Source organism: Oncorhynchus kisutch, linkage group LG28 (genome assembly GCF_002021735.2).
Source record: "Oncorhynchus kisutch isolate 150728-3 linkage group LG28, Okis_V2, whole genome shotgun sequence".
Taxonomy (NCBI): domain Eukaryota; kingdom Metazoa; phylum Chordata; class Actinopteri; order Salmoniformes; family Salmonidae; genus Oncorhynchus; species Oncorhynchus kisutch.
Window position 1 is genome coordinate 7543595 of NC_034201.2, and position 12646 is coordinate 7556240.

At 46.5% G+C, this 12646-nt stretch overlaps 1 protein-coding gene and 1 pseudogene across 1 annotated transcript; both read right to left on the reverse strand.

Moving 5' to 3' along the window:
• Positions 1–659: 659 nt before the first annotated feature.
• Positions 660–7003, reverse strand: LOC109872708 (nuclear factor related to kappa-B-binding protein-like). Its single transcript, XM_031808564.1, is given in 21 exon segments — positions 660–834; positions 946–1052; positions 1278–1575; positions 1685–1945; positions 2062–2234; positions 2992–3071; positions 3357–3480; positions 3605–3711; positions 3804–3978; positions 4102–4121; positions 4124–4155; positions 4277–4323; positions 4426–4508; positions 4549–4638; positions 4746–4872; positions 5587–5698; positions 5946–6126; positions 6253–6306; positions 6342–6455; positions 6594–6765; positions 6851–7003. Coding segments are annotated over 21 exon segments (2685 nt in total).
• A 3665-nt stretch (positions 7004–10668) lies between these two features.
• LOC109872707 (suppressor of tumorigenicity 14 protein-like) lies at positions 10669–11961 on the reverse strand (annotated as a pseudogene).
• Positions 11962–12646: the final 685 nt, after the last annotated feature.

Genomic DNA, 12646 nt, shown 5'->3' on the forward strand with positions numbered 1-12646 from the left:
GTAATGGATGGACTGGAATAAATGGAATTGTGTCAAACGTGTGGCTTCCATGCACTCCATTCCAGCCATTATTATGAGCCGTCCTCCCGTCAGCAGCCTCCACTGCTTGTAATCATACATTTCTTCAGGATATAAAAGGAATGGAGTTAAGCACAGGCAAAATCCTAGACGAAAACCTGCTTTAGTCTGCTTTCCACCAGACACCGGGAGAGGAATTCACCTTTCAGCAGGACAGTAACCGAAAACACAAGGCCAAATCTACACTGGAGTTGCTTACCAAAAAGACAGGGAATGATCGTGAGTGGCCGAACTAAAGTTTTGACTTATATCTGCTTGAAAATCTATGGCAAGACTTAAATAGTTGGCTAGCAATGATCAGCAACCAATTTGACAGAGGTTGCTGATCATTTTGAAGTGAATAATGGGGAATGTTGCACAATCCAGATGTGCAAAGCTCTTAGAGACTTACACAGAAAGACTCACAGCTGTAATCGCTGCCAAAGGTGCTTCTACAAAGTATTGACTCAGGGGTGTGAATACTTATGCAAATGAGATATGCATTTAATCTTCAATAAAATGTGCTAACATTTCTAAAAACATGTTTTCACTTTATCATTATGGGGCATTGTCTGTAGATGGGTGAGAAACCACAACTGAATTCAGTTTGTTTGGGTGCTGGGTGAGTATTGAATAAGCTGCTGACTGACCTGAGTGGTCTGCCCTTGTTGCTGCAGCTGCTGTAACTGGTGTGCTGTGACAAAGCTGACTGGCTTGTTCCCAGCTATCAGCTTGGTGCCTGCAGGCATGGTGGTGAGGATGATGTTCCTGCCCAGACTGCACAGAGCAGAGACACCCCAGTCAGTCTATACCAGGCTGCTTACTGCCATGGGGAAGACTTGACACATATATTGTTCCAGACCATTAAGGCTGAACATGACGACTCACTTCGTACTGATGTTTCCTTTCAGTATGGGTGTGGTCATCCCACTCTTGCTTTTAAGTGGTTGGCTGAGGACAGACAGAGGCACTGGGATCCGAGCTGGTAGCTTCCTCTGGGGAAATAAAGACAAAGACGGGGAGAATCATTGGAAGACCATTTCAAAGGTGGGGTGGTGGGGGCTATAGAGAATGTGGCTAGGAAGAATGTCTTGAAATGAAAATATATCCATTGACGATAAACCTCGCAACAACAGTGCTGTTATTATACAACCATCCTGAATCCCACAGTAAATAGAAGAGGCAGATAATAGTCATGTTGATGAAGCTGTGGGTCTTACTGGTTGTGTGGACACCACTCTGGCTGTGACGGGGACCTGGCGGACAGTAGCTGTGGCTGTTCCCAGAGTCAGGGAGCCTGAGGCAGAAGGGCCAATCGTCACCCCTTCAGCTAAGGCCACGCCGCTGGTGGCTTTGGGGACAGTCGCATCCCCAGTGGAGACTGGTTGCCCCCGTTTCTGTGGGATGACCCCGAGTCCGGGCATTATTCGTATGGTGTTGCCACTCTTGGAGTCAGATGAGGAGACGGTGGAGAAGGTCCTGGAGGAGGAGGCTTGATCTGATTTATCTCTACAGAAACTACACAGAGCCCACAGGAAAAGAACAAACAAAATGATATTCAAATAATTGAACAGACATCGGTCAGTTAGTTGTTTAAAAATAGGATTGTTGGTAACAGGATGGTCACTTATTCACCTGTGTGATGCCCTTAACACCCACAGTGACTGGCACTCTGATCTGTCGAGGGGTCTGGTGCACCAACATGGCCTGCTGTCCTCTTGCTGCCTGGGCAGAGACCACTCTTACCCGAGGCGGAGAGCCTGACTGGTGACCCACTACCCTGGCTGAGTGCTGGGAGGTAGCTGGCTGAGAGACCTGTGGGCCACACTGGCTGCTGGACAACAGGGTCACCAGTTGAGGAATGGGGGGAGGAGACACTAAGAGAACACTAAGAGCGAAGAGAACAGGGCATTAGTACTTCCATAACATCAAGAATATACAAGTACTGAATGTGTTTAATTGAGCCTGATAAGACTTCATCCACAGAAGCGGTTTTATACTGACCCAGGACCGGTCTTGACTAAATCTGGGATCCCAGCTTTGGTGGGGGTTGTGGCTACAGGGGCTAGGGGTGATTTGGGGGTTCCAAGGGTGCTGGGAGTTGGGGACATGGGACCCCCCATATGACTAGCTTCCAGGCCTCCAGAGGTCTTACCACCGCCCTCCTTACTGCCAGACTTATAACACACAGGATGGTTCGTCACCATCAACACACACACCATAATATACACTGAGTGTCCAGAACATTAGAAACACCTTCCTAATATTGAGTTGGGGCATGGACTCTAGAAGGTGTTGAAAGCATTCCACAGGGATGCTGGTCCATGTTGACTCCCAATGATTCCCACAGTTGTGCCAAGTTGGCCGGATGTCCTTTGGGTGGTGGAGCATTCTTGAGATGCACGGGAAACTGTTGTGCGTGAAAAACCCAGCAGTGTTGCAGTTCTTGACACAAACCGGTGAAGCCTGGCACCTTCTAACATACACCGTTCAAAGACACCTAAATTGTTTGTTTTGCCCATTCACCCTCAATGGCACACATACACAATCCATGTCTCAAAGCTTAAACATCCTTATTTTTTTCCCTTATTTTTTTAACCCATCTCCTCCCCTTCATCTACACTGATTAAAGTGGATTTAACAGCCGACATCAAAAAGGAATCATAGCTTTCACCTGGTCAGTCAGTGTCATGGAAAGAGCAGGTGTTCCTAATATTTTGTCCACTCAGTGCATGTCAGACAACAACAGAGCTCATTATATAGAAGCAGTTTGATTAGTCCACCAGGATTCCATTGACAAGTGGTTCAAGCCAAGACTTTCCACATTCAAAGATGCCAAGTCTCCAGAGAGGGTATGTAAGAATAGAGAGATTATGAACCATCTATTTGTCAGCAGTACAGTAGTCACAGCAGAGTAGAGGCGGTGGGACTCACAGGCTTGGATGCAAGTTTAGGTTTCTGCTGCAGTGTCTTTCTGGCCTTGGCAGCGGCAGCTTGAGCCTGGTGAATTTTCTCTCTAACATCTTGTAGTTAAAGTAGATGTAATAGTCAAACACATCCACCCTAGCCCTTAACCCAGTCGCTAGCACACCAAAAGCACAGAGCCACGCCTCGCAGTCGTGCGATTCGCTAGAATTAAAAGAAAACAAATACTTCACTCCGTAGGTCACTCCCACCAAGGCCAACTTTGAGTGGTTGATATCCCAGGTGTATATGCGCTGTGCACAATAGCCTGGGGACGAGGTTACAGCATTTGTGACAATTCCTATCCTATTCCATTGGCAGAATGTCCTGCTCACCAAACTCCTCCTGACCGCGGTCGCGGTGCAGGTAGTACCACAGCTTGCGGACGATGTCATACTTCACACAGGGGTCCTTCTCACAGTGCAGCCTGTCCAGAGCCCCACTCACAACCATGTTCACCTGCAGGAAGCCACGCATCAGGTGCCTTGCTCAGTCACAGACAGACAAACACCGACCGGACAGCTGTGTCAAAACATTGTGTATACGAGTGACAACAATAACCCAGCAACAGTGAATCTCTAACCTGAGCACTGGTGACATCTGGCGCCAGGAACTGAGAGTCCTTGAGCAGCTCACAGATCTCAGCCCTGGTCCCCTCTCCGTTGGGCAGCCGGGCTGCTGCGTCCTGCACTGAGGAGGAGCAGCAGTCCAGTCACATACCGCACATCTAACCTGAAGCTACCGCGACAACATCTCACACTGACGACAGGGGTCAGTCTTACCCAGGGAGAGGATGGTGACATAGGCTGGGCGGTCCGAGCGCAGCAGAGTGTGCTCTCTGGCTTTGTTGAGAGACATCTCCTTGTCAAAGACCCCTTTAACAGGCCCCACCTGAGACTCAAAGCCATGCATTCTGAAGGTGAAGGCTTTGTGTGGCTGGTCATACCGCTGTTGCTCCTGATGATCAAAACAAGAGCACGGACACGTAAACGATTGCAGAGAATGTGTGTGGTTTTTATGAATGATACTCGATACAGAAGAGATCCAAGACAAAAAAAAAGGTAGAGACGTGACACTGACCTGCACTTGAAAAACATGTCTCCAGTGCTGGCCCGCACCACGTAGTCTGTCCAACTGCTTAGTTCCAGAGAGAACAGCAGTCAGTATTACAATAAAATCCCTCTATGTCAATGAACACATACACTAAGTCATTCTGAGGAAGGTCATCCGTAACATGAGAAACACGGAAACTTACGCTCTAGGGGTGGGAGAAGTAATCTCTGCTAGTTCGTCACATTCTGCCTGTGGAGGACATTGTTATTTTATTCAAAGTGTATTACAGGGAACAGAAAACAAACACCCTGACAGAGAGGAGGGAGAGGTGAAAATGTGTCATTGTAATACCTTGACCACAACCAGGCCCTTGGAGTCGACCCACAGCTTGGACCTTGAAGACCGGAGATTGAGACAAATCTCTACGTCTCCTACTTCTGAAATGTTTTAATTTGCACGAATCAACTAACTGACAAAAGATCTTACCAATCCATTTCCATTGCTGTGAGCTTTCCCTGAACACAACACAAGGGGTGAAGCCACTGGGAAGAGCCATCATACCAACTGAACGAGAGATCGGAAGATGGTGAGCGAAGAGCAGAAAGAAAGATAACGATGGGACACATTACTGCTTTAAATGATCCAGAGGAGAGAGAGTCTGCCGTGCTCACCTTTAGTCTCCCCAGCCAGGAAGTGCAGGGCCGGCAGCACCATCTCTGACCAGCAGGAGGCCGAGGAGAACCGGGGGTTCAGGGAACTAGCTGGAGATGTCTGCCACTGTCGGACCTTCTCCTCCAACTAACACGGGGACATGCATGAATCATTAGATCCTTTTCAAGTCTTACAACAGTTCCAATACATAGTTAGAGTTCAGCTCATCACATACACCAGTGGTTCTCAAACTGGGGGTCGCGAGTGTAAAACTGACCCATTTCGATCTGGTTACTAACATAAGCCTACGGTATTGCACCAAATTGTTGTCTCAAAAACATCTCATTTGTGCAGAACCAAAAAGATGCATGTCTTGACTGTTGACGAATGACCAGCCGTCAGAGTCGCTGGGCGCGCATCCCTAGATTAGTGACATTTTCCCGGATTTTACCTGGCAAAAACTATTTCTCAAAACTGCAGTAACATCGCACTTCCTTCAATACTTATGGGATGAAGATGTAACATGTTCTGGCGAATGAATTAGGATATTTGTGAGGAAGAAAAAAGGCCATACTTTTCATCCACTCCTGCATACAAGCAGGCTGTATCCTACTGTAGCTGCTTGCTCTGGACTCCAGAGAAATGGCATGATATCTCTACTTGATATTGGCTCCTAACATTAATGACTTTCAGCTAAAAATGCAAGTATAAAATGTAGTTCATTTCTGTATCTTACGTTTTCAAAATGCAAGATTTGAACCACTTCTTCTTGAGGGTCGAGGGTCAAAAGTTTGAGAACCACGGACAAAAAAAAAACCTTTGTGTGGCTATGCACTTGTGTAGGCAGGCACGAGTGAATACCATGGCTGTGCTGGCGAGCCCCTCTAGTCTCAGGATATTCTCCAGCAGGTTGAAGAAGGTCACAGCAATCTCCTCCGCCATGACAGGGTTGTTCTGCACCTCCCCCAACGGCCTGTAGATGGGGAACAGAAGATGCACATGAGAGCAGGCCTACGCAGAGTGAAAAGCATGGAGTGCAGTGTGCAATTGAATTCATGACCGCATAGAAATGTCCGTAGCACAGGAATATCAGTAAAGCTGGGATTTTGCTTCATTTCATCAAAAGCATGACCACAGATGTTCTAACGTATCAATAGAATGCCAGATTTAATTAGAAACTCTTGTCAGGTAAAAATGCCATCTTTGCTACATTAACTCACTCTTCCTTGACACTGGGCAGTGGAGGGACTGGGGTGTCAGGAAGAGCAGCTGGGATGTCAAGTGATAGAGCTGGAGCTTCTGAAGGCATCAGAGCCTGACAGGGATCCTCGGACTCCACTTTAATTCTCCTCATCTTCTTTCTCCTCATCTTCCTCTTGGGCCGAGCCAGGCCAAACAGTGCTAGATAATAGAAGGTACAAGTTCAGATTGTTTCGACATTGGTTGTGATCACAGGATCTTATAGAGTCCAGCTATGTACGATTCATTTCGCTTGAAGTTTATGGTGTTGGTGTTTGTACTCAACCATCATGGCGCCTTTACGACCCACGTCCACTCTAGACATCAAGTCGACCGTTCTATCTGCACAGCCTATACATAGTCTCTTATACAGCTACTGTAGTGTAACTGACCTGTGGTCTTCATGTCCTGGGTGGAGAGACTGGACAGAACCCTGACAGAGACAGTAGGAGTGGGAGAGGAAGGAGACCGAGGTGTTGGCAGCGAAGAGGCTGTACCCGCAAACACAAAGGACGACATATGATTGGTTCAGATTGGGATTGACCCATAGCGAACAGTGAAAGATGAACTCTGACACTTGCTGCTAAATGCAATTCCGTTTCAATCCAGGCTGATGAAAGCAGGCTCACCATCCTCGTCAGATGACTGGTATCGGTCTCCACACTCCGTTTTAACTTCCCTTAGTATCCAGCAGACTCTTCCTCTGACCCTCTGTTCCTGCATCTCACCAGGCGTCCGGGCGGGGCACTTTCTCTTTACCGCGATGTCAGGGCCACTGCGGACCGCCAACTCCAGTAGTTCCTAAACCTGCCAAAATAAAATTAACATACTGACGGAGGCCATTCGCCTTGTGCTTGAGACCGAAGCTTGAAGATGTCCGCCATACCTTTCTAGAGACCAGGATTTGTTTGAGGAGTTTGTGGTAGTACTGCTGCAAAGAGTAGAGCTGCTGTTTTTTCTGGGACTTGGCACACAGCTCTCTGTACATGACCACTTCTGGATTAAAATGACCATCTGGGGAGAGCACAGAGTCACACATAGTGCAGAGACGTACTCAAAAAACGAGCAGTTTGAGAGAGATGGGGAGTGTTACCTCCGAAACAGTTTCTGTGCAATTAACTTCTGGGCCACATCCTGACTGAAGGCAGCCCATTCTTGCATAATCAATGCTTGGAGTTTGTCAGAATTTGTGGGGTTTTGTTTGTCCACCCGCCTCTTGAGGATTGACCACAAGTTCTCAATGGGTTTAAGGTCTGGGGAGTTTCCTGGCCATGCCCCAAAATATCAATGTTTTGTTCCCCGAGCCACTTAGTTTTCATGGCAAGGTGCTCCATCATGCTGGAAAAGGCATTGTTTGTCACCAAACTGTTCCTGTATGGTTGGGAGAAGTTGCTCTCGGAGGATGTGTTGGTACCATTCTTTATTCATGGCTGTCTTCTTAGGTAAAATTGTGAGTGAGCCCACTCCCTTGGCTGAGAAGCAACCCCACACACGAATGGTCTCAGGATGCTTTATTGTTGGCATGACACAGGACTGATGGTAGCGCTCACCTTGTCTTCTCTAGATACGTTTTTTTCCGGATGCCCCAAACAATCGGAAAGGGGATTCATCCGAGAAAATGACTTTACCCGAGTCCTCAGCAGTCCAATCCCTGTACCTTTTGCAGAATATCAATCTGTCCCTGATGTTTTTCCTGGAGAGAAGTGGCCTCTTTGCTGCCCTTCTTGATACCATGCCGTCCTCCAAATGTCTTCGCCTCACTGTGCGTGCAGATGCACTCACACCTGCCTGCTGCCATTCCTGAGCAAGCTCTGTACTGGCGTTGCCCTGATCCCGCAGTTGAATCAACTTTAGGAGACGGTCCTGGCGCTTGCTGGACTTTCTTGGGCGCACTGAAGCCTTCTTCACAACAATTGAACCGCTCTCCTTGAAGTTCTTGATGATCTGAAAAATGGTTGATTTAGGTGCAATTTTACTGGCAGCAGTATCCTTGCTGGTGAAGCCCTTTTTGTGCAAAGCAATGATGATGGCACGTGTTTCATTGCAGGTAACTATGGTTGACAGAGGAAGAACAATGATTCCAAGCACCACCCTCCTTTTGAAGCTTCCAGTCTGTTATTTGAACTCAATCAGCATGACAGAGTGATCTCCAGCCTCGTCAACACTCACACCTGTAATAACGAAAGAATCACTGACATGATGTCAACTGGTCCTTTTGTGGCAGGGCTGAAATGGAGTGGAAATGTTTTGGGGGGATTCAGTTCATTTGCATGGCAAAGAGGGACTTTGCAATTAATTGCAATTCATCTGATCACTCTTCATAACATTCTGGAGTATATGCAAATTGCCATCATTCAAACTGAGGCATCAGACTTTTTGAAAATTAATATTTGTGTCATTCTCAAAACTTTTGGCCACAACTGTACATTGTGTTTGCGCTGTGTTTGGAATGTGGAATGTGGAAAAACAAATTATTCTTACTAGGGCTGTTGAGAAAAAATAAATGTATTGAGTTAATTGCAGGATTTGCTGTGCATTGTCTGAATTTGCTCAAAGTGAGCTTGAATTTAATATTTTTCATACAAAAACAGAAGAATATTGACTTCTTGATTTAAAGTAACATTTAGCAGAATTTGAAAAGCACACTTTCTTTAAAAAGTGACCTTAGAGATCCTTTATTCTCTATTTTGGGTTAGGTCGGGGTGTGACTAGGGTGGGCATTCTAGTTTGTTATTTTTATGTTGGCCTGGTATGGTTCCCAATCAGAGGCAGCTGTCTATCGTTGTCTCTGATTGGGGATCATATTTAGGCAGCCTTTACCCACTGGGTTTTTGTGGGATCATGTTTTTGGTTAGTTGCCTGTCAGCACGCCATTTGCTGCACGTTTCGTTTGCAGTTTTTGTGAATTTCATCTGAATAAACATGTGGAACTCTACGTACCCTGCACCTTGGTCCGTTAATTCTACAAACGATCGTGACAAAGCGAATCCACCATGGTAGGAGTAAACAGCGCCACTCTTTGCCCCTCTGCCATTGTTATTGTTTTTGTTTTGTTGACAAAGCAGTGGGGAGCATGAAGGTAAAAAATAAATGCAGTATATATTATGCTGTTCTATTGCACATGCAATGATGTCAGTGAAAAAAAAGTGTTGCTTACAGTAACTTCTTTTTGGTTGTAATATCGCAAATGGACTTGGCATTTTCAACATTGAGGTTAAAGGTGAAATCCTTAGTCACAACTCTTTCAGGCTCCCGAGTGGCGCAGTGGTCTAAGGCACTGCATCGCAGTGCTAGCTGTGCCTCTAGAGATTCTGGGTTCGAGTTCAGTCTCTGTCGTGGCCGACTGGGAGACCCGGGGACAATTGCACAATTGGCCCAGCATTGGTTGGGTTAAGGGAGGGTTGGCTGGCAGGGATGTCCTTGTCCCATAGCACACTAGTGACTCCTGTGGCCGGCCGGGCACAGTGCACTTCGACATGGTGCACAGGTACACAGTGTTTCCTCCAACACATTGGTGCGGCTGGCTTCAGGGTTAAGTGAGCATTGTGTCAAGAAGCGGTGCGGTTTGGTTGGGTTGTGTTTCGGAGGACTCGCAGCTCTCGACCTTCGCCTCTCCCGAGTCCGTATGGGAGTTGCAGCAATGAGACAAGACTGTAACTACCAATTCGATACCACGAAATTGGGGAGATAATGGGGGGGAAAAAACGGACTTGTTTTCACATCGCATTGTAGATTTTAGCTGTATAAATGATGTACTCGAGTTAACTGATTAAGGGTGCGTTCATACATTTTCTCTGGCTACTCCGATTTCAGAGCACTCTTGTCTGAGTGTGCATATGAACGCAGAATTACTGATGAATTGAAAACCACTCAGCACCCGTTGAATATGCTTCTGCATTGCTTGCTGTTTAGAGTTTTAGGCTGGGTTTCTGTGTAGAACTTTGACATCTGATGATGTAAAGGACATTATAAATACATTTGATTAAATATGGCTGGTGTCAATAAACGTCAGCAATTTTTTTACAATTAAATTGTTGACGGCAGCATAGTTTCAGTCACCAATGCTATGGGTAACATAAACAGCCTAACCAGCTCTGTTAGGGCGAGTAAAATGGTCAGAGTGAGGTGTTTGGAAGAAGCTAGCCAACGTTAGCCAGTTAGCTTGGGTGCTTGTGAGGTCAGATACTTGGATCAACCCTCCTCCTCGGCCAGAGCGTCCAGTGTGCCCTCTGAACGCTCCGAGAGCAAAACGCTCTGAATTTACGAAAGGACAATCAACTCTCTGACTTGACTTTAGAAACGCCCAGAGCCATCTCTGGCACTCCAGATTGAATTTACAAACAAGGTCTCAAAAGAAATCAATGCTTACTAAACTTACTCAATTATATTTTTCTAAGCAAGATAACAACACAGCCAAAGTGAGTGTACTGTAAGTATGTGAGAATGGCATTTTGTTTAGAAAGTAAGAATTGTGGGTATAACTGTAAAAATATATTTTTTTTTACGAATGTGAAGGGTCTTGTAGAGTCACAGTAAAGTCGGGTGTTATGCACACCAATCAAAAGCCTGTGGACTTTAAGAAGTTAGACAATGATCTCCTGAGGGCTGAGTGTTGCTCAGGCTCGTCTTCTCTGCTGCAGCCAGACAACCTGGTTTCCCACTCAGCTACACCCGCCTTCTCAGCTATACCCCAGTCCTTGTCTGCTACACCCCAGTCTTCTGCTTTATCCAGTCCCTGTATTTGGTGATGTAGATGCCAGGCTTGTTCCTGTGGGCACAGCCATCCCCCCCCAGCTCACCACTCCAGCTAGGAAGATAAGTCTACTGACCCCATGGAGAACAACGGACCTTCAGCAGCACCCTGTCAGAAGGAGCAGGGCAAAGATGGCATGAAGATAACCTAAAGTAAGGGAGGATAAAACATGCGTCAAGTAGGATAGACTAGCTGCTGGCTGGGTTACCAGACAGGCATCTACTCCTCCTTACAGTACACCAGCACATAACATGTTGGAAGTGGTCTGTCCTTCCTTCAGGATGTTGCACACTGATATTAATGATGCGGACCTATGCCTTCTACAACATGGATGTTAAAACCTGGGATAGTGAATGACACTCAAGATTCTGTTATTATGAGCCGTCCTCCCCCCAGCAGCCTGCACTGGTTGCGTGTGACAGGGCTGTCTATTTCCATAAGAGCTATGTCGTTGTCAGAGGTGCGGGCGTGGTAGACCGAATGCTGAATGATCTGCTTCAGGTTCTTCTTCACTGTCCAATCGTCAGTCTGATTTTGAACATTAAAGCCCAAGGTAAGCCTCCCATTGTTGAGGTTGAGAATACCTGTTGGAATACACACTCTTAGTTCACGATCCCACATTTCACAAAGATCACAATGATTTTGAAAGCTGAACTGAAAACAGGAGAGGTTACAGGGAACAGTCCTCAGAGCAGTTGGGAAACGTGGCTCAAACGTACAGTAGTGTGAGTGAAATAGTAGGAACAAGAAGGTGAGTACGTACTTGACTTTGACGTCATCCTGGACACAGTGGGCAGCAGTGACGGGCCAGCGGTCGTTGATAACTGAGGCTTCACACACATGGCTATACCCTCGGAGGCGAAGGCTAACTTGCCAGGGTCACTCTCCCTCACTGGAGGCCTGCCCACCCACAATACGGGAGTGTCTGTAAGACCGTGTACCACACTCTGGACACCAGTGGAGGCTGCTGAGGGGAGGACGGCTCATAATAGTGGCTGGAACGGAGCAAACGGAATGGCATCAAACCATGTGTCTGGTGTATTTGATACCATTCCACTGATTCCGCTCCAGCCATTACCACAAGCCTGTCCTCCCCAATTAAGGTGTCACCAACCTCCTGTGCTGCATAGAGACACACACAAAAACATATTGGCAAATTAATGTTGTGTGAACTCTTTGCTGTTGGGATTGTCATGGGAGTCTATTCATCTTTGATTAATGATACTCGTAGAGCCAAAATACATCTTTGTCAATCTTACTTCTGCTCGCTTCACTTTAAAATAAGAAAGCAACAGGAGTGGGGACCAGAATAAGTGTATATTTATACTAATAGCTGGGTAGGGGTGGGGTGACACTCAGATAAGAGGCAGTGGATAATACTCACAGTGAAAAAGCAGTATTCTGTTGTGAGCGCAATGACTGCTGCCAATCCCACAAAGCCAATCCCACAAAGCCAATCCCACGAGGCCAATCCCACAAAAGCTTGCACCTTCTTCCCCACGCTGTCTGTGTGGGTGGACCATTTCAGTTTGTCTGTGATGTGTACACCGAGGAACATAAAACTTTCCACATTCTCCACTGCTGTCCCGCCAATGTGCGGGGCGGCAGGGTAGCCTAGTGGTTAGAGCGTTGGACTAGTAACCGAAAGGTTTCAAGTTCGAATCCCTGAGCTGACAAGGTACAAATCTGTCGTTCTGCCCCTGAACAGGCAGTTAACCCACTGTTCCTAGGCCGTCATTGAAAATAAGAATTTGTTCTTAACTGACTTGCCTAGTAAAATAAAGGTAAAAAAATGTGGATAGGGGGTGCTTAGGCCTAAGGCTGAGAAAATAAGAAGACACAGTGGCAGAATAAATTCAACCACACATTTGTTTCATCACAAAAACAGAGAGAAAACTCCGCATATTGCATGTAACAAACAGTACATGA